Raw genomic sequence first — 27,085 nt, 5'->3', positions numbered from 1 at the left:
ATTATTGTATTTTCGACCCTCCAAACTAGGCAGACCATTACTCAAATTCTAATCCTGCCTCACCTGGACTATAGTAATGTCCTGTACCTAGGTGCCAACAAATCAGTTACAAAAAGAATCCAGATCACCCAAAATGCCGCAGCGAGGCTGCTCTTCTCTCTTCCAAAATTCTGTTCCACATCTCGGCTCCTATGGAAGCTCCATTGCAATTGCATAAAAGGCGAGTGTGCACAGAACAGGCTCTCTGACCTAGAAATGGGGATGAACACAGCCCCACTTGTCTACATCATCTGCAGGTCCTCACAAGCATTATGGAAGGGTATCGGAAAGGCAAAACTATGCCCTAGGCTCCCCTTCCTGACGAAAAGAGGGACGGACAGGAGCCGGTTATCCCCCCCCCCCCCACCCCATACTAGCTGTAATTGAGAGAAAGAAATACATTATTTTATTCAAAGTTGAGACTCAAGTAAAACCTGGCAACACAGGTCATAAGAAGGTATTGTAAAGTACCAACTTTCCCAAATGTCCATTTTCAAGTACTGCAGACACCCTGTATAATTTAAACCTTCATGAGGAATGCAGGAGAATAAGTAACGCCTTAAAATGTAATTAAGAAAAAGTAATACCTTAAAATGTAATTAAGAACATGCAACTGATTAGACACACAAACAAATGCACATACATTCAACAAATCTAGTTACCAACTAGAATACTAAAGAATCTACCAACGCAAATAACTAGCAAACATAAAGAAATCACAACATGAGATGTATTGTAACAAGCTCTAGGCCTGCAAAGAAATTCGGCACTATTCTCTTCTTTTCTTGGTCTTTCAGATCACGCTGTGAGGAAGTGCAGAAAAGATTCATTCTAATTTCATAAACAATTAGCACCACCGTATTTGGTATCAGTGAAAAATCAATATTTACAACTGCGTCATGAGGGGGACTCTAGTGTGACAGGGTAAGCAGCACCGAGGGGGGAGGCCCGAGTGATGAATGGGCACTGAGGGGCGCGAGCGCGTTCACAGCTGTTCCCCGACTGGGAGGTTTATTTCATTCGAGACACTTGCATGGTAAACATGCAAATAAGCAGGGGACTTCCAGATGCCGGGTCCAGGAAAGCATTGTACACTACATTAGAGACCGTACTACACGGCAACAGCGATGAAGAGAACATGGGGATAAGAGGTGGACCAAATGGAAGACCATCAACAAGCATTTGCAATGCAATAGGTCTCACATTTGCGAGAGTTTAACCTCTTCGGTGCTCATGACGAGCCCAGCTCGTCATGAGTCACAATGAAGCTGTGCTCATGATGAGCTGGGCTCTTCATAACAGCTCCGCGCCGCCCACGTGCGATTGATTGCCCGCCTGTGCAGGAGAATTAATCAGTGGGCGGGGTCGTGACAAGACCAGCTCGTCATGAGCACAGCTCCACTGTGACTCATGACGAGCTGGTCTCGTCACGAGTGCCGCGGCGCTGTGCTCAACCCCCCGCCCCCCCCCCTCGCGCCGTGGGTAAATCGCCCCGGTCAAGCTATTGGCATTGTAAATTACAATACCTTTAATTTATCTGGTTTCCTAATTAACACATAAATAAAAGGCACAATGCCAGTAGCTCAAACTCAGGTAAATGTGAGACCTGTTCACTTCAAAGTAGCTGCTGGCATTGTCCCGGGCAGCTTGGAAAGTGAAAGCGCGCATTGTGCACTGAATGTCGCAAGAAAGCATGTCTTGCCTGCAGTTGGAGAAACTCATTAAAGAAAATAGTGCTTACAGACTAGCCAAGACATACCGTGTAACAACAGAACATAAAGGGCCAGTCATCATGGGAGGTTACAAATGAAGACAAGGCAGATCTAAGGAGGGACTAACAAGCCTTTTAACGTATCAGAAATCAGCATTTACAAAAGGCAATGACACAAGCCAATGACAAATATGGGCGGAGAGTGGGTGGGGCTTCTATTCCATACTCCAATACAGCATGCCGCAGAGCAGCACATGCGCTGCCCAGGCTTGACCTAAAAACAGATCTTTGCTTTGTGGCAAACATTGAGTATCTTAACGTGCTTCTGTCACTTTGCTGCCTGTTTAACATGCTAGTCCATTAGTTGGACGATGAGCAGGCTGAAGTCTTGGTTGAATGTGCTCTAGGTGGTGGTGTCTGGTCCCTCAACAGTGATGGAGAAGGCAAGAAGGTGGAAGGGGGGCAATGAGCGTTGATGCTGGTCCCACCGGCAGAGGTTGTAGACTTTATGACACTACAGTGTTAGGAGGGTGGGTAGCATGTAACGTTATAGCAAAAATGGTCATTAACTCCTCGTCTGACCTCCTCGTAAGAATCCTTACTTCTCTGAAGCGTTGGCTCCTCCCTGCAGCCTTAAACAAGCAAAGACAAAAACACACATACAGCTCCCATCCCTTCCCTTAAGGCCACACCCACATCCTGTGGGATGTAAAAACAATGACCACTTATCCGGAAACACTGTTGTTGTTTTCTGCAGATTCGTCCTCAAGCAGGATCATTAGATGGCATGTCTCCAGGAAGTGCAGGTAAGTATATGGTTGCCACGAGTCTGCATTAGTGACTGTTTTAATAAAAACGGGTTAAGCACAGCATTAGAGTCCCTGCTTTAGCGCGGCCAGCCCCTGTTATGTTTATTTATTGTAAGAGCTTCGTAAAACGAAGCCCGAGTGTCTCTGTAGCTCCGGGAGGGGGAGGGAGGTGGGGGGGATGTCTCTGCAGCTCCGGGGGGGGAGGGGGAGGGTGCATGTTGGAAGGGCCGGCGTGTTTCAAAATGGGGGCAAATATCGAGAGGACACGCTGTCAGTGGCTGAGACAGTGCAAGCCTATTCATTGGACTGAATCTGGAGCCTCGCGCTGGGACTGGCTGACCTGCGCCAGGTCTCGTTGTTGGTGGCTGTTGCTCAGAGACTCATGCCTGGGAGCGATTAGGCAGCGCAAGTCTCCTAATTTGGCTTCAAATATTTTGGGTGGCTCGTGCGGTGACCGGTAAGTGCGAGCCTCATTATGGGTGGTTCAGATGGTTGATAAACTAGGTGAAGTCGCATTTGATTCCCTCTAAGGTACTACTGTTTATTGTTGAGGGTCTTTGTTGTATTCCATTGTATTTGTTATTATTTCTTAGCAACTGCAGGCTTCCACTACTGGAATCCAGCTTGTTGGAATCCGGGAGACGGTGGCAGAGGTTGCTTAGGAGAGACAGCTGCTGGGGGTTGCTCCTGCCTACTCGAATATGCTACCTTCTTACAGTATCCAGGTGATATATTGCTAAAAAAATGGCGACGAGGATGGGATACAGCTGAAGAAGAAGGAAGTGTGGGCAAATATCATCGAAATTGGAAGTTTTCGTGAATTTTGGAGCAATATCGATGAGAATCTACAGGGTATTTAACATACTCAATACCGAAGACCCCTAGCAGTGTGAGCAGAGTTCCAGATATATAAAGGACGAATTCCAGTTGCAGAGGATTTTATGTAAGTAAAAGAAAAATAAACTTACATGGTAACGGTTCTTGTTTAAAGAGCGCGATCTGAGGAGATCGCGAGCTCAGGAGTGTGCTATTTGAACTTTAGGGAGTCACGCAAGTTCTTTTGTTGATTCCAAGTCCTGCGCGAGGCATCCTTTCCAGAGTGACATCACTTTGATGCCACGCGTCTAACGTGGCGTGACCTGTCGTCCTTAGGTCACGCATACGTGCCACCATCTTGGTTGGCATTAGTGATCACAGGCATTATTGGTTGAAGTACACAACCTGCGGCGACATTTTGCCAACCACGCATTCATAAGACGTGAGGGGAAGTTCAGAAAAACGTCTACGTCGTGTGTGAATTGAATTACTTGTGCGAAGGGTGATAGCACGGAAGACATTGGTGACAGGCACACTGCCTGTCATTTGAAGCTCACAACTGTGAGGCGCGATTACTGAAACATTGAGTGGAGTGCAGTGCTGAAATCATCAGTGATAGGCACACCCCCTGTCAATTCAGGTAACATGACCTCTCAAGTCATTTCTCCACCCCCTACATTTTTTCAAGAGCCCGGTTCTCCTTGCATGGACTGGGAGGACTGGAAAGAGTCCTTTGCAACATATTTGGAGGCAACTGGAGGTGATGTTTACGTGCCCAATAGAAAATTAGCTATTCTAAAACATCATTTGGGTGTGGAAGGAAGAAATGTGTTAAAAAGTCTTCCCAAACCGTCTTCTGTATCAAGAAAGGTTAATGCAGATTCTGATGACGAGGAAGATTCATATGAGATAGCTATAGCAATGTTGGAGGAGAACTATGGCAAGAAGTTAATCATTATGGTAGAAAGACACAAGTTTTTTTCTCGCAAACAGCTACATGGAGAAAAAATTGAACAGTACAACGCTGCTTTAACAAGATTAGCAACCACGTGTAGATTTAAAGACCTCAGAGATGAAATCAAGAGATCAGATTATTAACGCTACTAATAATAAAAAGATTCAGGAGAAATCGTTGGCTTTAATCGACCCCACGTTAGAAAAGGCTATAGGAATAGCCAAACGTATTGAAAATACTTCTTTATACGTTAAAGAATTGACAAGTGTTGAATCCAAAGTTGATACTAATACGTCAAAAGTATGTAAAATAGGTGACAAAAACAAGAAAGGAAGCAAAATTTATGAAAATAAAGGTGATAAAAAATGTAATGTAACTAGTGTTAATAAGTTATGCTATAGATGTTGTAGTAATAGACAATTATCTGATACTATTCATTATCCTGCAGCAATAAGCAGATGTTACAAATGCAAAAGAATTGGACATTTTTCGAGGGTTTGTAAAACGTCCACCAAATTTCGTTCAAAACCAGTCATTAATGTAATTAATGAAGATGCTTCTGATGAGTTAAATGAGAGTGACATTGTAGTATATATGATTAATGAAGTTAATGATGTAGGTAATGGTGAAAATCACAACCCTCCTAAATGTAAAATTTGTATTGATGACAAGATCTTACCTATGTGGGCAGATTCATGTTCTCCTTTCACCTTAATTAACAAACAAAATTGGATAAATTTGCGTTCTAAACGTCTTCAAGTTGCTGACGTTAATCTTGTAGGATATTGTGGGCAGAGCTTACCTGTTATAGGTTATTTTTCATCAAAAATTAGGTTTCAAGATAGAGAAACAGTAGCTAAACTGTATGTTGTTGAAAAAGGAAAATCCTTGCTAGGATGGAGAGAACAAAAAGCTTTGAATATTAATCTTAATCCTAATCATCCTAGGCAAGTACTCTTGACTGAACCTCAAAATGATAATGAATGGGTGTCAAAATGTCCTAATCTTTTTAAAGAAGAATTAGGATGTCTGAGGAAATTTAGACATCGTATTATACTTAAGGATGGAGTTAATCCGAAAGTACACAAAGTACGGAATGTGCCATTGGCTTTGAGGGAACCTCTCAAAGAAGAATTAGATAGATTGTGCAAGGAAGGTATCATAGAACCATCTGAATGGCTTAGTCCAATTGTAATTGCACACAAACCGAATGGCAGTATCCGCATGTGTGTGGACTTAAGAGATTTAAATGAATGCATTTGGATAGATCGCCATCCCGTGCCCCATGTTAATGATATGCTAGCTAGTGTTGATAATGGCAAATGTCATCAGATCTTATTACAACCAGAATCAAAGCACTTGACGTCCTTCATAACTCCGGAAGGAGCTTTTCAATTTGTTCGTATGCCATTTGGTCTGGCATCTGCTTTGGCAGTTTTTCAAAGAGTTATGCAAGGAATTTTGAAGGATGTTTCCAATGTTCTTGTGTTCCAGGATGATATTTTAGTGTGGGGTAAAGATAACGTGGAGCACAACAACCTGTTAGGAATCTTGTTAAACAAATTAGAACAAGCTGGTCTGACCATTCGTTTTCAGAAATGCAAATTCTGCCAAACGGAAGTAGATTACCTAGGTCACACACTATCTCAAGAGGGTATCAAACCTAGGTTTAAATTGGTGGAAGATTTAGAAAATAAGCGCTTGTTCCACAAAATAAGGATCAGTTAAGTTCCTTTCTAGGACTTTCTGGGTACTTCTCAAGATTCATTTTCAATTTATCTAATTGTGTGTTTCCTCTTCGTGAATTAATGAAGAAAAATGTAGCATATCAGTGGTCTGACAAATGTCAATGTGCTTTTGAAGAGGTGAAGAAAGCGGTCGCTTGTGCTACCTCTTTGAAACTTTTCAATTCTAGAGATAAGTGCATAATCGTAACAGATGCTAGTGGGTATGGTTTGGGTGCGGTACTAATGCAAATTCATGAGGGTAAAGAAAGAGTGATAGCATTTGCATCACTGACACTTAAAGGTGCTGCGAGCACGTATTCCACCATTGAAAAATAAGCATTGGCGTGTTAGTGGGGTTGCAACATTTCCGGAATTTTGTGTGGGGCACGAGTTTTGGATTACAAACAGATAACAAACCCTTAGTTGACATATTCACCACTGCAGGTGCCATAGAGCTACGCCGCGTATTGCTAAGTGGATATATCGCTTGCAAGAATACAATTTTATTCTTAAGTATGTATCAGGAGTGAGAAATGTGAATGCAGATTGTTTATCACGTCTTCCGGTTGATAAAAAGGACAGTGAAGAAATTGATTCAGAGATTTAAGATTGGGTAGTGGCCAAATTGAGCGATGTATGTCATGCCATTGAGGAGTCTGATTGTAAAAAAGCTATTTTGGATTTACATGATGGCATGTCCGCTATGAAGAGAAAGCCTAGAGAAGACTTCTGGTGGCCTGGGATGAACAGGCAAATTGAAAGGTTTGTTAGAGATTGTGTAGCATGTTCCCGAAGTGACAAGACACATGATATACAGGAAACCGCTATTCATCATGTGAATTGGCCGAAGCAGACTTTTGAAAGATTTGCAATTGACATTTGTGGTCCTTTTGAGATTCTTGGTGTTGGGTGTAAATATGCCATTGTTTTAATGGATTATTTTTCTAAATTGCCAGAGGTGACATTTGTACGTGAGGTCAAAACAAACAATGTGATTGATTTTTGTGAAGACATTTTTCGTAGAGAAGGTTGTCCCGCAGAAATACCCCAATCTATGTCTAATGAGTTTTGTGAGTTTCTTAAAAAATGGGGCATCAAACATCTAAAAACTCCGGTTTATCAGCCAAGGGGAAATGGTCTTATAGAACGCTTTAACCGTGTCTTGGGTGAATGTGTTCAGATGGCTGTATATAATGATGTAGATTGGAAGAGTTTAGTGAAAAAATGTTGTGGAATTACAGAACCACTCCACATTCAGTTACGGGTGAAACTCCTTTTTGTTTACTCAAAGGTAGAGTTGCATGTTCTATTGCTGTGCCCGCATGGATGGGTAGATGTGGCAAGAAATCTATCAATGAAAGTACCATTAGCACAAAAGTTCGTATGAGCGTAGACACAATGACAAGCTATTCAAAAAACCAAAAATGTTTGAATTGAGAATGTATGTAAGAGTAAAGTTGGGGACTATTCAGTACAAGGGAAGTTCTAAACTGTCTGATCCTGACAAGGTTTAGTCAATTAACAGGGATTTCTTGAAGCTTTCAGATGGAAAGTGGTGGAATGCTAATCGTGTGGCCAAATGCAATGGAACAGAGGTACGTAAGTGGTTGAATGAAAATCTGGCCGAATCCAATTTAGTTGCGAACAAGGAGTTTAAGGAGATTCCTATCAGAGGAGCAAGTGCACATCTCAATACCTTGTCTAAGAATAGAGACTCTAGCACACGTGTTAAGAAACTGCCTAAGAAATTCCAAGATTACATTTGTGATTAGTTTTATAATAATTTTTAGTTAAGTTTGGAAACTTCTATCTTTGGACATTTATTTATATTTTTAGTATCATTTGTTTGTTAAAGAAAAGGGATATGTTGTATTCCATTGTATTTGTTATTATTTCTTAGCAACTGCATCTTAGCAACTGCAGGCTTCCACTACTGGAATCCAGCTTGTTGGAATCCAAGAGATGGTGGCAGAGGTTGCTTAGGATAGACAGCTGCTAGGGGTTGCTCCTGCCTACTCGAATAAACTACCTTCTTACAAGTATCCTGGTGATGTATTTCTCAAAAGTCTTAAACACGGTGGAAGGAAAAGTGTTCCTTTCCGAAAGAAGAAGAGAGAATCATGAAAGAACCGATGACAGTCTTGGCCTCCCCAGCTTCCATGGCCAGGCAATGGTTGAGAGTTCAAGGGTTAATGTCTGCCACTGACATGATTTTCCATGGGCCAGGTTGCATTTGTATCCCTTGGTGAATCACATACTTCCGCTTTTGTCACCCTGGTCACAGGGGGCGGGAGGGGGTCAAGACATTTGTGATGAATTGGTTGATTGTTGGGACTCTGAAGAAGGGTCCTCCGTTTGTGAACCAGCAGAGTTTGATCTTGACAACAGAGTCCAGCGAGCTGGGTTGATGGGCAGTAATAGCTCAAGACTCAGTTTAGAGAATCTGGTCAGTCCAAGAGGATCAGTGGTCTTCAGCCTTCAATACCCTCCAGCTGGTGCAGTGGCACTAGTTAATTTTCTTCCTGTGGATTTGCCACAGGAAGTGCTGTTGGGAACACACAACACAGTGGCGGTATGCTATATAAATCATCAGGGGACTGCAAGAGAGGCTTCTTTGTTAGCACAGAAGATTTGCAAGTAGGCAGAACTGAATCTGTTGTCTTTGAGGGCAGTTCATCTTCCTGGGATGCAGAACACAGATGCCGCTGCTTGAGCAGGATTTTCCTTCACTGTCAGAGATGGCATTAGAGAACAGATTGTTTGGAGTCCTGTTGCAAATGTTTGGGGTTCCTGAAGTGGATCTATTCACAACACAAGAGAACGCGTTGAGAAACAAATTTTGGTCTTTGAGTCAGTCTAGCAGGGTTTAGAAGGTGAATGCAGTCATTTCCCTGGGGGGAGAGGTTGATGTATGCCTTTCCTACTATTGCATTAATTTGTGGTGTTCTGATAAAAATCAAACGGGACAAAGCTTCAGTGATGCTGGGGGTGCCGGGATAGTGCAGGAGGCCTTGGTTCCCTCTGTTGCAGTTAGCAGTATTACCATGTTCGAGGATTCCTCTGTGTCCATGTCCACTGAGCTTTCCCAGTCTGTCTCAGGAGGGTCTAGCCAGATTACAGTTGGCAGGCTGGCCATTGTGAGGCTAGCCCTGGTGGCTTTGGGTTGTTTTCCAGAGGTTGCTCTCTTTATTCAGCAATCTGGAAACCATCTACGCTAAAGTCTTCTGACAGTCATTGGGTTTCTTTTCAAAGATGGTGTTTGGGGAAAGGTTGGACAGCTTTGACTGTGGACAAGATTTCAATCTTGGCCTTTTTTAAAGCTGGATTTGAATTGGGCTTAGAAGTTTCCACTTGGTGTGCACAGTGGACAACTGTTAGGGCATTCGGAGACCAGGAGTGTGAGAGCATAGGTCCATTGGTGGCAAGGCTATTGAGGAGTTGTTTTCTTATGAAACTGTAGGTAAAATTACAAACTCCTAGATGGGTTTTCCTGTTGGTGTTACAGGCCTTGCAATTGGCGCCTTTTGAATGCCTGGAAGAGGTTTCCTCTAGGTTTCTCACTTTCAAGGAGATTTGTCTAGTGACCATTATGTCAGCATGAAGAGTTGGGGAATTAGTAGCATTTCTGTGTCCGCAACCATTTTAAAATGTTATCCGGATAGGGTGGCCACGATGCCAGATCCTAAGTTTGTTCTTAAGCTTCCTTCTCCTTTTCATTGTTCGTGGGAGTTGGTTTTACCTGTTTTTGTTCTAACCCAAATACAGAAGTTGTAGTTCTTCTGCATAGATTGGATGTAAGGCAGGCGATTTGAGTGTATCTGAATGGAACTAGTCCTTTTTGTAAGGTAGATTCTCTTTTTGTAACATTGGTTAAGCAGGACAATGTCTGAAGCCTTCTGAGTCTACTTTCACTAGGTGGTTGAAATGGGCTATTGATGGGTCACATGAAGCCATGGGTGAATCAGTGCCTGGTCCAGTTCGGGGGCATTCTATGAAATGGGTGGCTGATTCTTGGGTGAGTTTGAAGGGCAATTCTATGGCGGATATTTGCAGGGCCACCACTTGGAGTTCCCCATACACCTTTGTGTCTCATTACAGACTGGTGGTGAGCGGTGATGTTTCAACTCGTTTTAGTGATACAGTCTTGAGTTCTGTACACAATTACTGCTGTGTTAATCAGTAGATATTGTAATAAATATTTCGGTTTCTGCACCAGTTGGGTATGAAGACGATTTTATTGCTTGGGTATCAGATGATAGAAGTTGGGACTGTGACAGGGAGATCAGACGAGGAGGTAATGCCCAGTCACTTACCGGGAAGTGTCATTACTCCAAGTGTACGACCTCCCCGTCACATTCAAGGTTCCCATCCCTCCCTGTCTTTGGCTTAATTTTGGCTTTGGATTACAGGGTTTCAGAATAGGAGGTCAGTGTTTTTATATTCCACAGGATGTGGGTGTGGCCTAGAGGGAAGGGATAGGAGCTGAATGTGTGTTTTTGATTTTGCTTGATTAAGGCTGTGTGGAGGAGCGGACGTTCACAGAAGTAAGGAGTGTGGCGTGTGGCGTGGAGGACGTAGACTCGGAGTAATGAAACATACCGGTAAGTAACTGGGCATTTGTATAAATTCAAAAGCAGATATGGGCAGTGTTGGTTCCTCATTAAGGGCTAGATGTAGGTAGCTAAATACCGGTCGGTAACGGCCGAAAATTGGTAATTATCCTGTTACCGATCGGTATTTAGCCTTTTCTAAAGTAGGAGGCAGGTTTTAAGGATTTGGTAATTTACCGATTCCTTATTTTAAGGATTCGGTAAATTACCGAATCCTTAAAAGCTATGTAGGAGGCACTCAAGTGAGTACATGTTAGCTTTAAGGATTCGTTATTTACCACCAACTACAGGTTGGTGGTAAATACCAAATGCCTTACATAAAGCATTTTTTTGCTTTTTTCTCAGTGCCATGTGGCAGACATACATACCCTTAGGGCATGTATGTGCGCCACATGTGCACACATGCACGATTCAGGGGTGCAACAGGGTGTCAATGTGACACCCTGCCACCCTTGAATATGCACCCCCTATTAGCGATTCGGTATTTACAGAATCGGTAATAGTGAATGGCTTCCCATTCATTCCTATGGGCCTCCAGGTCCATAGCAATGAATGGGAAGGTGATTTCGTATTACCGAATCGGTATAACCGATTCAGTAATAAGGAATATTACCGAATCGGTACATTTTACCGATTTTTACCTACATCACATTCACTGATTCTTAAATACCGAATCGGTAAAATTCGGTATTTAAGAATCGGTAAATTGGGATTACCTACAACTAGCCCCTAGTCTGCTGGTAATTATTAAGTCTGTCCTAAAGACAGCTTTACCTGTTTTTCCAGTCACATGTAATTAAGAAAAACAAATAAAAGAATACACAGACATTTAAATACAGGAGATTTGGGTCAACGCTCTTCATTTATTTGTCTGCCTTCATATTTTGATTCTGCTCACCACAACATAAAACACGAGGCAATGAGTCAGCCCGCATCAGCCATAAGCTCTATAGCACTGATAACGTGCACATCTCTCTAAAAAAAGTGCACCTTTTGATTCCATTCTCAATCCTTTTTCATTTTAGTCATGTTGAATTGCTTAAACTATGTGTTCAGCTTACAGTAATACAAAGTCAGTAGTAGATTTTGTTTGCACCAAGAATCATATTTTCCTGTGATATACATTAATACTAAAAAGGCTTTTTTTATACCTATTCCAAGTGAGAGACTCTACCTGTTCTAAGTGCACCTGCTTGTTAGGAAGCACCCTACTGTTCCATTACAATTACATTGCTTAATTTGAGAAGGTGGTTTCAGGTGTGCGGCCCAGCATTTAATCATCAACACGGGCACTTATGACAATACTGTCACTGGCAGTGGCAATGTGTGGTTCAAGCTGCAGTAGCCACGTACTTTTTTTTTTTTACAAATTAAGCACTGATTACATGCAATGGTGAATTATTATTTTAACAATTTTATTGCAAGCACATAGTAGACACATTATGCACCATGTTAATTTTTTTCTTGTTTTTTTCCCATTCTCATTGCATATGCTTTAATTAAAAATAATGAAGTTCACCTTCAAAAGGCCAGGCCTAGTGGCTTTGCAAATGCTTGTATTATCTAACCAGCCCACTGCCGTTTGACTGCGCTGAACATCTATAACCCAGAACATTGAAGAAACCTTTTGCAAGTTGCCACATTAAAATTGACACCAGGGAAAGGTCAAGTGCTGAGCCTCAAAAACAGCAGCTTCTAAATGTGAGCACTGGAGGGATACAAGTCAGCCAGTCAAAAGCATGGTGAAGGGGATCTCTAGGAGAGGGAGCTAACACAAGAAGAGGAAGGCAAGCCATCGAATAAGGAAATGAGCGTGACAATGCATGCTACCAGTGGTAAGCTATGGGCGGGTTGTAAATCCACTGTAAATTCATAATATTTAGGCCACAATATTTCTTTTATCGCTACTTTGACATGCAACCGAAGAAAATGTCCCATAAATAAAAAACGTTATACACTTGGACTCGTAGTTTCTCCTCAAGGCTAGCAAGGTAACTATATCACCAACTTACTTTTCTGAAAAGTACATAACTTTGGAAATCGAGGAGGGAATATTTTGGATTCGTCCCGCAGGTTTACCTTATCCTTAATGCAGCAGAGGCTTTGAAATATAAGCATCTGACTGCCAAATGCTCAATTCAATCTACTCAAAATAGTTGCAGCAAGGAATGCTGCAAATGCTTGTGTTCCTGAAGTGTTCCAGAGAAACAAGATGGCTGCATTAATGGCCGTAGCTCATCATATGGAAATTAAGCTGTTCCAAAAGTACAACACATGCGACAGAGGAGGCAAACAGGTACCTTCAGGAAAGTGTTCCGCCCTTGCAAATCGCTGCACAGTGAAGTAGCCTGAAATATTCTACATTTCTGAAGAGCCATTCTGCAGAATTCAGGAAGGGCTGGAGGGTACTTGTTTTTCACCCCAAGGGCATTTTTTCTTTTGAAAAGTATGTAATGGAAGAGATTGAGTCTGTGTAAAGGGGATTCAGTCTGCTTCAATGTAAGAGTTGTTTTTAAAAAGGGTAAGAAGTTGAGGAATGACGTAAAATATCGACTATGTCTATGCAATAGATGGACACAGTTTGTGGCACAATGCTGTGACGGTAATAGGACAGGACAGAACTGCATTGTTCTGGAACTGTGACAGGAGCTATTCTGTGACTTCCAATAGTAGTCCACCTTTTAAATACAGCCATTGTGGCTAATACATTAATACCAATATTGGCCAGCACTACCACTGATTTGAGAAGGCAGTCCCACACTTGGGGTAATGTTTCCTCGTGTTAATTATAGTATATAGCATGTCTTCTTAGACTGTTATAGAATTACTTGAATTAGAACTTTACTCAGAATATGGAGTTTTTATGGTGTGGTGTAAATCCGTTCGATAGGTTGCTTTTTAAATTTCCATTACAAAACGATGCTGGGTGGGTTTCAAAATGTTAAACAATAGTTTGCCCTGGCCATGACTTAGCAGACCCTTATGGGTCCATGAATGTAATGATATGATTGGGTGGCGGCACCTGAAAATGTTTCTTCCTGTGGCCATTACAGGATGGAAACCACCAAAGGCTATATCCTAGAAAATGGTCACAGTTAAGAGTTTAATGGGGCAAGGGGAGCATCACCTGACCTCGCGGAGGATGTGGGAGAGCACCAGAGGCAGATACTGCCACAAATTCCTTTACAGTTCTCATTATGTTGAACGCAGATTTGCAATTGTTTTGTTTTAAACATTTTACAATGTAAAAAACTTTAAAAAGGAAAATTCACAGTCGATGTTAGAAGGTCAAAGACCATAAACAGTGAGCACTGTGGCAAAGGGTCTGGCGCAAAATCTAGCCACACTACAGGCCTTGTACCACAATCGACACGACTCAACCAAAGTTGTGCATAGCTGGTAGAACGGGTTGAGGCCATGCACCCAAACACCACTACACACAGCTGTAAGGCAGGTCATGTACCCACAACCTACCAACAGATCCAAACCCAGATCCAGGAACCACATAGGTGACTTTGTGAAGATCTGTTTTTGCTCTCAAATGTTCTACACATTCAGCAAAGTGACAGTTTTATAGCTATTGAAGGGACATCGAGACCTCAATGTTTTATTTCCATGCTCCCTACCACCTTACACATTCTCCTTTATCTCCAGGACAGCCTTTGCTTACATATTAGGATTACGATCATTCATTATTACATTATCTTATTCAGAAGAAATATACTCAAAGTCTTTTTAGAGTAAGGTTCATATTTGTTAGTCAAAACTTTCCTCTGAGGGAGCAAGTTCAGGCTATGCCAATGGATAAAAAGATCTAAGTAGCAAGGGGAAAACAAAAGCATTGAGGACACTGTACATGGCCACATTTTTGCTTTTTGGTGGAGTACTCTATAATAATAATAAAAGTTTATAAAGCGCGCACATACGTAAGTGTCTTAGCGCTGACAGAGGGAGCCTTCAGAAGGGGGTACAGATCAGTATGGTACAGATCGCCTACTCTAGTTGGGATCTGAAAAGCCATTTCTTAAGTCATATTCTAAAATTCTGCAGGTTTGACTGTACTCTCAGGGTCAGAGGGAGTGAGTTCCAGAGTTTACCTCCCAGATGTTGTAGGCTCCTTCCTCCCCATCTAGTTTTTCTTATCATACGAATTTTAACCAAGTAGGCTGTTATCGTCCGTTGAGGGCAATATCTACGGGAGATGGTCTGATGGTAATGTGAGCCCTTTCAGTGCAAAGTGTTGTGAATAATATCTAACCTGTCCACTACTAGTAACCAATGCAGGTCCCGTATATGTTGAATGACTGAGCAGAATTTGGGCACTTTCAACAGGAGCGGCGCAGCCCCATTTTATAAAGACTGTAACTTTTGTATGGCAACTTTCATACCGCCTACAAACAATGTGTTACAATAATCTAGAGCTAAACTATCCTATCAGCTAAACACATAATAAGGCCTTAAACCCTACAGAAAGTAAACACTTAAGGACTTCATAATCAACATCCTTATTCTTTGCAATATAAAAAACAAAATCTAGCAGCACAATATCCATGTTGTAGTGATTTTACAGGTTCTTATACTATAAACTGTCATGATATTGTGCCATTGAGGATCAAGCACTCTTGGAAATATTGTACCCTGGTGCAAGGAACACTGTTCACAGCCAATAGTGAATCCTAAAAGAACATAAAACCTTTCTTCGCCAATAGTGAATCCTAAAAGAACATAACACTGTTCACAACCAATAGTGAATCCTAAAAGAACATAACACTATTCATGGCCAAAAGTGAATCCTAAAAGAACATAACACTGTTCACGGCTGTTGGAAATGGCCCTTTTTGCAGGGTTATCCCCAAACTTTTTGCTTCTTCCTCCTTGTTTTTCCTGACCTGTGGTTGTTGGCAATAGGACTCTGGAGACTTTACCACTGCTGATCAGTGCTAAAGTGCATATGCTCTCTGTGTAAATTGTTATTGTAATTGGTTGTCCATGATTGGCATATTTGTATCACCAATAAGTCCCTAGTAAAATGCACTGAGTGTGCCAGGGCTGGTGATCCAAATGCTACTAGTGGACCTGCAGCACTAATTGTGCCACCCACATGAGTAGCCCTAAAATGGTGTCTGCCACCGCAGTGCCTGTGTGCAGTCAGTGAACTGCCATGTCAACCTGGCCAGTGTCCCCACTGATCAGGCCTAACCCTTCCCTTTCTGTACACATTGGTCACCCCTATAGAAGGCCCAAGGTACCCCCCTGGGCAGGGTGCAGTGTATATGAAAGGTAGAGCATGTACTAGTGCAGGTGACATGCTCTGGTTGTGAATTACAGCCATTTTCGTTTTTCACTATTGCAAGGCTATCTTGCCCATAGGCTATCATGGGGAATGCTGGCTACAGTGGCTACCAGCATATCTTCCCATAGGAGCAAGATAGGACATAAAAGTCTGGTATCCCTGAACTCAGAATTTAATAACACATCTTTTAGGAAAGGTGTTTTTTTAAATCCTGTGTTTGAGAACAGCACTTTTAGAAAGTGGCTGTTCTCTTGTCTGGCCTTTCTGTGTGCCTTGGCCTGTTTGTGAATTGACTGTCTGGTTTGAGAGTGACAGGGGCTGGGGAGCCCCCAGGAGGCTGGATGAGTCAGCCCTAGGCTGAATGACTGCAACTGCATCTTGAGTGGTGGGAGGAGATAGCACCTGGGCCTAAATAGTGCTGTGCCTGCCTTCCACAATGCTGGCTCCACCTCCTGCTGGACGGCTGACGACCCTGCCTCTCTCTCTGAAAGGAACGGAAAAGTCAGGAAAACAAAGTGCTCAAGGAACACCCAGAACTGGTTCAGACCGGGCTCAGTTACCTCTTGCACAAAGGGAACAAAGACTTTTAGGGGTATAAGTATAGGACCCGAGACTACAGAAAATTAGATCATCCTGGAATCAAGAAGGAACCTCTGCCAAGGAGAAAGCTGGAAGACTGAAGAAGGAAGACTGTCCTGATGTTGCTTTGCTGGACTGACCTGCAGTTGCTTTGCTGACAAGGAGAGGGGAAGGACTTTGCTTTGTGCTGTGTCCCCTTGCTTAAAGGAATCTCCAAGGGCCTGAAGAAGAGCTGGCTCCCTGTTAAGAAGTCCCAGGAACAAAAAAACTTCACCCCCAGCTTCCCTGAACTCTATTGAGAGAGTTCTGTCCTTCCTAGAGTGCTGGTGCCTCTGGAATTTGTACCTGTGTTGGGAAGCTGGAAACCAAGATTTTAAGAACTTTCTGCAAAGTTTAACGCATCGCTCCCTTGGTGAGCGCATCCCTGTCAGTGTCAGAAAATTCCTGCCACCGCGAAGGTCGAGATCGTCCCAGCGCCTGTTGCCGCTGCCAGAGTCGTTGCATCCTTCGCTTGTAGGACGCACCGGTCCAGTGCGCGAAGAACACCATCGCTGCGAGTGTCATCGCAGAGCCTGTCATCAATGGGTGAGATCGTCGCACCGCTTGCTTGCGGACCGCATCACGTCGCTGCGAGAGTCATCGCAGAGCCATCGCATTGAGGGGCCGCGAGAGGAGAAGATCGACGCTGAGCAGCGCATCGTCGCCACACCGGAGATCGTCGCCGCCTTCGCATCATACCTTTTGCGAGCCGCTTCCACCGAAACCTGCGCACTGGAATCCACGCAAGGTATCACATCCCTTCCCATACAGACCGGAGTCACCGCAACACGCCCGCTGTGTCCAGTGGGGTTGTCGCATTGCCTCCCCAGGGTCTCAGGAGTGACGCATCGCTTGCTTTTCAACGCTGCAGCTTTCACTTGGAACTTTTGTTGCATCTAAAGGTACTGTTGGCTAAAAAGTGACGCAACTGTGGATTATTTTAACGCAACCTTAAGAACACTTTTGAAACCATATTCTTGAATTGTGTATGTTGGATTTTTGCCGTTTTGGTCTTGTGTAGTTAATATTAAATACCTTTATTTTTCCAAACTGTTGTGGAGTCAGTTTGTGGTGCTTTCACTGTGTTACTGTGAGTGTTGGTAAAAATACTTTACACATTGCCTTTGATAAGCCTGACTGTTCGTCCCAAGCTACCAAGGGGGTGAGAAGGGGTTATCTGAAGAGTGTTTCCTCCTTACCCTGACAAGATGCAAGGGTCCCTATTTGGACAGTGGTACTACCTCTGCCAACTAGAGACCCCCAGTTCTAACAACGGCCAAAAGTGAATCCTAATAGAACATAACATTGTTCACAGCCAATAGTGAATCCTAAAAGAACAGAACACTGTTCCCAGCCAATAGTGAATCCTAAATGAACATAACACTGTTCACAGCCAATAGTCCAATAGTGAATCCTAAAGGAACATAACACTATTCACAGACAATAGTGAATCCTAAAAGAATATTGTTATCCCCACAGTGCTGCAAACAAACTGTGCTGTGATTAGTCAAGCATGCGTTAGTTTAGCATGTAGCATTTCTCTAATCAGGTTTCAGCACTCCAGCTTAGCAGCAGACATGAGCAGAGACATCTACATAACAGGAATGATGGATTTTTCTAAGAGGCACATTAATTTTGTTTTCACGCCACAGAGCAAACAGAGCAGAGATAAGCCTCAAGCTCGGAAAACAAAATGCACCCTGTGAGCTTTGAGGATGTGGATGGCTCTGGGTGAGCAGTGATATACAAGGCACAACAAGTAGATTTGAATCTCAGCGTTTACTTAATACATTTCTATACTACAAATATATCAAGTAAATATAAAAACATCAAGCTATCCAAATGAGTGCCTCACCCTCATCATTGGTTCCCACAATCTTAATACAATTTCTAAACACTCCCTCACATATGCTCACTATTGCTTCCCCCATATCACCACGTTACTACAGTCACATGCGCCAACACCACTATTCTCGAACCCCAGTGTCATTATCCCAACATCTCAATCCTACAATTCCAACCACTTTCACTAACCAATCTTTAATGCTGCTATTGCAATACCCCAAATTCTCATACTCCAAATCCACTATTTGCATACCCCAATCCTCAGTGCCACTATTCCTGTACACTGCTGGACCCCATTATTCCCATGCCTCCATTCTTAGTTCTTCTATTCCAGTACCCAAAACTCTGAACTTTATTGCCCTGCCCAGTCTTCATGACCCCTATTGAAACCCACAAGCACACAAACCTCTTTCCAAGGCCTGCATTCTTACTCCTACAAACCCTTACTTCTCACTTTTTGTATCCCCTAATGTTCTCCCATGCCACTACTCTTCCTTCCTACCAGTATTTTACCTGTGATCCTCATTGAAAAGGTGGCCTTTTGTGTCACTGTTGTAACCTACTGTGTCACACAAGCAGAATTATGTAAATCCTTTGTTGAATGTTTATGGGTCCTCAAATGCTACAAAGTTCTGCACAGTATATAATGACACAAAACACTTGTAGTGCCTACACTTTCCTACACTTTTTTTTAATTATGCCTGAAGGAAACAAAACACAAGGCAAGGCCTTTGTTAAATGAGCCTGCCGCAAAAAAGCACAAGTCAAGGCTAATGGTATGACCTTATTAGGTCCTTTCCTTTCTCTGGCGCTCTAGACCTACCCACCGAAAATGTGTCAATATGGGAAGGTTCACTATTTGACTCTTGGGTCCAACAACAAGAATTTAAACATTTATTAAGTCTTGAAGTGGGTTTAATATTCTTCTCATTTAACATTTCACCATCCAGCCTTCCTAAATATGCCCGTTGGGGTGTCTTTAGTAGCAACATCAAGCTCCTGAAGAGGTCTGTAAGATTAGAAAGCAGTCCAACTCATCACTTTATTATTCTTGTACCAAGTTTGACGCGGGAGTTCATGCTATCTTGCTTGCTTGCAAGTTGAACCATCTAAGATGCATAAATGTAAAGCGTGTGTCACTCAATCTTTTTAGGCTAAATTCCCTAGAGCGGAGGGTCTAATACGTTTATAGATCTGGAGTACACTGCTAAGATACGAGGCACCACACAAATGTATGGCAATAATCATAATAATAATAATAATAATAATAATAATAATAATAAATCTTAAAGAGAAGATGGTCTACAGCTAGGAATTGTTCCCTGGGGCACAACATGCATACTGCACTGTACTTGATTACTTTATCTTGCAAATCCTAAACTTCAACAGTTTTCAAGGCCATCCTCCTTGCCTAACCCACTGAGCTGTAAGGTACATGAGAGACTTACTCCTAGCAACTATAGATATGTGCTGTTGCACAGATGAACAACCTTATTTTGACAACCTTTATTTACTCATACACAAGTTTAATCGCATTAAATATAAATAATACTAAGTGAACTAAATCTATCCATATTAAAAATATCTTAGAGTAATTAAAATAATGTTACTAGAGTTTAACCCAGCTCAATAGTAAAAATTATTATTTATATTGCAATAAATTAATGCCAACTATATAATCATTTTAAACTAAAATATAATGTAAATTAATTAAAGGTTTACCCTAACTCTAACATTAAATCATTTGAAAAGATGCAAATTAAATCAACTTACATTATTACCCTTACTCAAAATGAATTTAACAAGCATTGGCAAAGCCAATAAGTCTCATCTATGAGATATACTATATGGTAAGGTTTTGAAGCCATGGTGTGTAGCAGCACAGATGCTTTGCAGTGTGGCTAAAACAAATAAAAGGTAAAGCGCTATGATGCAGCCAGGGCTAATGTGCTTTTTTATTTTAAAATGCTTCAGCACTGGATGCACTATAGTTCTGTTTTTCTATTGTTATTATTTTCTGCCACTCTGTAGAGCATGGCTACAGAGTATTGTCCAAGTCTGCAATGCCCATGCTGTACAGCACTGACAAAAGGCAATAGCAGAGCCAATACTCTAAAAGGTGATGCATATTTGTTTTGTCAATGCGTGTTAAGTCTCTGCACAACACCCCTGTGATACTGAGAAAATCAGTTAACCTCCCCACAAAAGAAAAAGAATTAAAATATGACATTTAGCAAAATATCATTTCACAAAAGAAAGCAATAGCGCCCATGTCCATGTCTTAGTGAAATACATTTAGAAGCAGGTAACATCTGTTGTTACATTAAAAGCAGATAATATCTGTTGTCAGAATAAATATCCATTTCAAATGAGAAAAGGGCTTCTTTGAAGTGTGTGTTGCATAGTAAAAACTGTTACAAATGGCAAAAGGTTCAACAAGGACAACAGGGTAGAAGAAAAAAAATAAAAGTCGTGCCTCAATCACAGGGTGACCTAAGCAAGGACAGCAATTAAGCTGAAGTAATCAGTACTTGGTCTATGCTCCAGCCAAAAGAAGAGGAAGTGAAGCCAGTGCAAGCTAGCCAATTAGAAGACAGCAAATAAGAGTGGCAATGAAGACAATGAATGCTAAGCAATGGGCAGGCTGCAAGCCCCTTGTTGTGCACAATAACTCTTGCAAGCGAGACCTAAAAATGTACCTTATTCTAACAGTAACCTGAATTTTAAAAACTTAAATATATTTTTAATTTAAAATGTATACATTATATTAATATCAAAGCTGAATGTGAACTAAATCTATTAAAATTAAGATAATAGCTAACATTATTGTATCACTTTCTCTAAACCCTAATAAATATCAAATTTAATTAATTTTCTTTAATTACAGTAAAACTAACCGTAACCCAAATCTTGATGAAACCCAACGTATATTACTTTAAATTCATGAAAAACAATATTTTGATACCTTTATACCCCTGGTGCTAGATTACATTTATCTTGCAAGTCGTTTTTGTGATGCTTGGGTAAAAGTCAGCAAATGCCGACTGTAGTAAAGGTATTATTCGAAATAATGGCCAGGAAGTAAATGTCTAGCAAGACAATTGGATAAATTAGAAGTCAGACCCTTCCTACATACCACCCACAGGAAGTCACCAAGTGCACACTAATCAAAGGAAGGGAATACTGAACTTCTCATACATTCCAGCAGCAACCGTGCACTGTCTGTTAATAGGTCTCCACCTGTTTACACTAAAAGCTTTGCCATTGTGTGGGAGTTAAAGGAAAACAGAAAGCAGACCAATTCTTACCATTTACTGTAATTTGCCCCGTGGTCCGAGGTACTCCAACCAGAGTGACTGGGTAAAGGCCAGACTCTGCAGGGAGAGAAAGAGCAGCTGGGAGAGACTCAAACTCCACTCCACTTGTCAGTAGACCCTGTAAGAAGATAGAAGTAGACAGGATGCATATCATTTATTATGTACTGTATGTGAGGAACAACTGTAGACAAAAACAAAATCAAAAGAGCAAATCAAAAAAAAACAGACATAACATAATTCTGGTTTGCTGTGAGAGAATAACGCAGTGAGTGATTCTGCGGAGGGCAAGATGACCAGGTGATTGATCAGACTTGGTTGAGTCAGGGCAGTGCGTGGCTTGGTGAGTGTGTAAGCTGGGGGAGTGGTCTAAAATAGCCTTAGAGCCCTTCGGCTCAGACCTTTAACAAGGGAGCTAGCTGTTAATGGCCGGTAGAGCCCACTAAGGAGGGCTTTACGGCTATCAGAACATTCCACCCGTAGAGGGTGGAATGTTCTAATTTGTAAAACAAAGGCCTCATGGAGCCCGAAGGGGTTGAAATCCGTAAGGCCTTTGTTCGCAGCTGCTGCTGTGAACAAACATTGGAATGTTGTAGCTCCGGGATTCTACCGGCCATTAGTAACCCAGAGCACTGCATTGTCTTCAATGGAGCATTCAACATCACAATGTTCTAGTGAGTAAAAGTCAATGTTTATGTTAAGATCAATAGTTGTTTCCTGGAGCCACCAGTGGTAAGTGCTGTGTAGGTTGGTTGGTTGGCAGGTAGGTGGCTGTAACATCTGAGTGTGTATTTTTAATGTGGAATGGGAACCTGGGTATGAAACACAGGGATGTGCCCACTTAATGGAGAATGGGTGTGTGCTCTGTGCTGGTCTAAACACATAACACACAGAATAGAGCACGGTGTGGTGATGGCCCAACTATGCACACAACGTCTAAAGCTACAAAACCTTTCATTGCCCCATTTCTTTTGTGCAATCATCAGTCCTTCAATAACATTGAAAATGTTTTATTTGTACTTTTTCCCCTTGTAAAAGCTTACAGCATGGCTTTGGGTAGGAGGTTCTGGCCCTTCAGTGACGGCCGCTGGTCTTGCAGTCGGAATGGGATGCTGGCCCCTCCAATCCCTCCCCGACCCTGAATGTTCCTCAATTCAGGGTAAATTCAGCTATAGTGGAATAGGCTTTTAGAGCTTCCTGGTATGGCCCCACCCTCTCTTGCCATACTGGGTAGTTTACTGCTGCAGCATGCCTTACAAGAGACCCTTCACTTAAGATTACGTACTCGATATTGCTCATCATTCTGTATTAGGTGTTATTGTTACGAGTCGTTAGAAGGGTCACTACATCTCAGTGCTTGACCGTTAAATGTATGCTCCCTTGTTGACTATCCCATTCAAACTGATGATCTTGTGCGGGAGCTGGTCTGGTATATCCTTTTTTTTTCTTCTGTAAGTAGGTTGAATGGGCACTCGGCCTCTGATTTGGTGATGTCCGTACCACAACGTTAGACAATTATACATCAGTTGCAGGTAATTCAAAAGTTTGCTGTAGAACAACTTCTAGAATTAAGATATTCAACCATGCCACTCAAGAATCTAGACTTTATTGGTTTCCGGTGAACCAAAGAATAGCGCTTTAGGTCCTAGGGAGTGAAGTTATGTTTATAACACTTAATGTGGGGTCAAAAACCCCAGTATGCAGAGTGCTGCTGGATAAAATGACAGGGTGGCTGAAGGTGTCACAGATGGCACTGGCTTTGGGGCAGCAATGTTAGTCTAAACCAGATTCCTCTTACGTTTAAATCCATATTTAGGCTGGACATGCTTGTTCAAAAGTCTCTTTCTGTAATATTAGTTCACAAGTAGACCTGGGCAAAGTTTTAATCATGCCAGCAAAATTAGCAACTTTCAGGTTCGGTAAAATGCCATTCATATATAAATAACTGTGAATGTATAGAGGACTCAGATGTATAATGGAAATAAGTTGAAAGGTATTACCTTGGGTAACTCTGTTGTAGACCTGCTCAGTTTTGTGTGGGAAAATTGAATAAAGAAAGTTTTTTTTTTAAACTACTTGAATTTCGCTACACTCAATTTTGTGTAATGTTTGCCTGGTTCGTGTATAAATTGTCTTGTCGGGATGCATTTTCTTCTTGAACCCATATTGTGCCTGTAGATCATGCAACAGTTTTATGCAAGGTGCACACTCATCTAATAAAAGGCTCACAAAAACCTAGCAAATCACATTTGGCGGAGAAAAAATTATTTTGCAACGTTTTCAAGGAACTTCACAACAAAAAATCTGATTCTCTGGGCAAAAGCTCCAGCTGTAGGAGTGATTCCTGCTTATGAAAAACCTCTCCAGAGGTCACTCTTTCTAATGAACCCAAAAACAACTGTGGAACTCCCAAGAGAAATATGGGGGGCATGGGGCACCGCTGCTCGTGGATGCCACCCCCCAGGCCCCAGCACAACTGCAATTTTTCTGCAATACCCCTGCTCTCCTGGGGTTTTGCTCGTTGCATATATAAACTCAGAATATATTGTCCTGACCGGGAGCCCAGGTGGTCAGGCTAGCTGCCCACCCACCTGGTGCACACCCTCTTCCACTGGTAATGGATCAGAATTCCGCCACCTCTATCCCCTGGCGTAGAAACAATTGTTGCACGCTTTACTGCTACATTGCTCTTGAGCTGCTGCGAGTGGGATAAGATACAACAGCGTGCCTCACATGCACGGAGGCCCCCCTCTCAACAGTGTCTCTTGACAAGGCCTGGGGGCTTCCCAGTGATTTTCTTGCAGCAGCTCCTACTTCAACAAGGGAGCCTTCCTGTGTGTCTTGGACTGGTGGAATGCAACTGTACTCAGAGAATGTTGGTTCCCAAGGAGGACTCACAGGTACAACGGTCACTAGGGGAATAAGAAGATGCGCTCAGATGGTGAGTGGAAATACTAGATATCTCTGGTTTTGTGGGGCCTCCTGGTCTCTAAATGTTTTGGTGGTTTTCTTAGTAGCTTTATGTAGTGTTGTATGGCGTTTTAGGATCCGAGCGAAATGTACCGATTCATGCCCTTATATAGGTACAATTCACATTGCCCTTATATAGGCATCAAAATCATATCCATATTTAGACATAAGCCCATGCAGTCCACATACAGGCATGGCTACTTCCACTCGTTCCAAAAAGCCACAACGATTTCTTGGAAAAATCGGCTTAAGTAGTCAGGGACATCCCCTTGCTTGAATATTGATTTGTCCAAGAACTCATGGAGTTTTCAGAGAACTACCATTCCCTTGGGGTTCTTTGATGACGTTATTATGCCCGACTTTACGTCACACTAGGCACCTTCAAGGTATAAATATGCCCACACTTGCCTTAGCAAACACACTGTGGTTCGGAGCAGCTCGACTATCTACTTGCACGATGCAGCTCCCTACAGCAAGTGGAAGGAAGCGGACCCTCCAGCTGACACACTGATCGAGAGGCTGCATTTCTCCTGGCGAGAATACAGCTCCAGTGTTTCCAAGCTCCCCTCGCGGTGTGTTGGGTAATAGAGTCCCGAGACAGAGATACCAGACCTCCTTCATTCTAAAACCAAGGTATGGAGTTGATTAAACCCTAAGAGAAATCTTGGATAGATTCTTGGCAAAGAAAAACTACACCTATACTACACCTCACTTACTTCTTCCCTCGTACTAGACTTAGGTTAGGTACATTGGTGTAGGCGTATTTTAGAAGCACCAGTTGAGTACTTTTAGCCTTTGTTATTTATGTATGTATTTATCTATGGTTTAAAAACCGTACAATGCTTTTACAGTATTATTTTATAATACTGTTCCTGCTGTACGCATTATACTTTGCAACCAGTATCACGAGTGTAGCAGTTCACTTTACTTGCATGAGAAAGAAGACTGTTCAGAAAAATCCTTTTATTGAAAACGCCTGTCTCTCGATTTCTCTGCACCTCTGATGAAACGAAGCATGCATGATTGACTGAGTAAAATATCTATCTATTTTTTCCACGACTCTGAAGATACGTTTATTCTTGGTGAAACAAAGTTGTCATGTGTATGCGGTTGTCAGAAACGAATCCCTTCTTGTGTATTCGAGAACGTTTCTAGTGACCTCTGAGCTAGCTGGCACTCACAATTAAATCTAATATATTCGGTAGAGACCTAGTCGACCTAAGTCAAATCTATAGGATATATTATTCCAATGCGCAGAGCCTATTGGGAATATAGGAACTACACTACAGTAGACAGCCTTCCTCCGCTGAAGAAAACAATTGGTGTCCTGCCCTCCTGCCACTCAGGTCCTAGTCGGCATCTGGCCGAGGTCTTCAGGCAACAGCACCCTGTGGCGCTTAAAGCAGGCTTCACTACCTGTCTGTACTGCTCAGTCCCAAGGCCTCCTGGCCACATGCAGAGTACCTATGTCTCTTGCAGGAGTCTGGGTACCCCTTCAGAGAGCACCTGCAGCCACAACTGGCCCATGGGGACCCGCTTACTTCACGGTCCCGGGCAAGTCCACCCTATACTGTCCCCCAAAGAAACAGTAGAGGTGATTCCACTGGCCCTAGAGCCAGAGTCCAGGAAGTACAAGTCTAAAGTTTGTTCCTGCACTTAAGACCGGGGTTAATAAAGAAGCAGACCCGTCTCTCAAAGTCTCTGCACCTGTGTAAGACTTTAAAGGTGGAGGTTGAGAGTTTTATATGGTGGGATTCTGAACCGATTCTAGAAATGCAATACCACAGCTCAAGCCCTGACACTTCTAGGGGGCAGCCTACAGACTAGCCCACACCCTGCCCAGCATATTGTGATTTGTTAAGATGGCAGAAGCAAGTGACGATCTGTACGACCTATGTGTGCCTATAACTGAGACTATGAAACTGGTTAGTTTCTTCCAAGACTTGGAAATGGAGCAGAGTTCTGCCTCGTCCCTTTTATGCCTGTGACGGGGGCTTGCACAGGCTTATCAGTGAATGTCAGCTAATCACCTCTATGCAGATTTCCGCTGCCCCTTCTTCTGCCAGGAAAGGCTGATCCTCCAAAATGGGTCTATTACTCAGGCTAGGTTTTGAACTGCCTGTTGGTCAGCAGAGTAATTTACTTGGTCCACTAGCATAGTTCAAACCTGAAGCTCATTAGAGGAGTGAAATATGTAGGGCTAATATCAAGGAGTATGTGTATGGCAAATGAACATTTCATATGCACTCGGGACACTTGTACATAGGAAAAGTCACGTCAGTCACTTTGATTGTGAAGACAATCCAAAACAGCATTTTGTGCAATTTTCCCACAAAAATTAAGTACAACCGGTTTACATTTTAGTAAAAAAGAAAAGG

General features: G+C 42.4%; 1 protein-coding gene across 1 annotated transcript in view; it reads right to left on the bottom strand.

The window, feature by feature from the left end:
• Window positions 1–27,085, bottom strand: part of TRAPPC9 (trafficking protein particle complex subunit 9) — a 2,424,721-nt gene that overhangs the window by 1,835,443 nt on the left and 562,193 nt on the right. Inside the window, exon 13 of the mRNA XM_078686702.1 lies at window positions 21,732–21,858. Coding sequence (XP_078542828.1) covers window positions 21,732–21,858 — 127 coding nt within the window. The remainder of the gene's footprint in view (window positions 1–21,731; window positions 21,859–27,085) is intronic.

The sequence above is a fragment of the Lissotriton helveticus genome, chromosome 4_1, assembly GCF_964261635.1.
Source record: "Lissotriton helveticus chromosome 4_1, aLisHel1.1, whole genome shotgun sequence".
Lineage (NCBI taxonomy): Eukaryota > Metazoa > Chordata > Amphibia > Caudata > Salamandridae > Lissotriton > Lissotriton helveticus.
The sequence above is the reverse complement of the archived record's forward strand: the minus strand, read 5'-3'. Positions and strand labels throughout refer to the sequence as shown.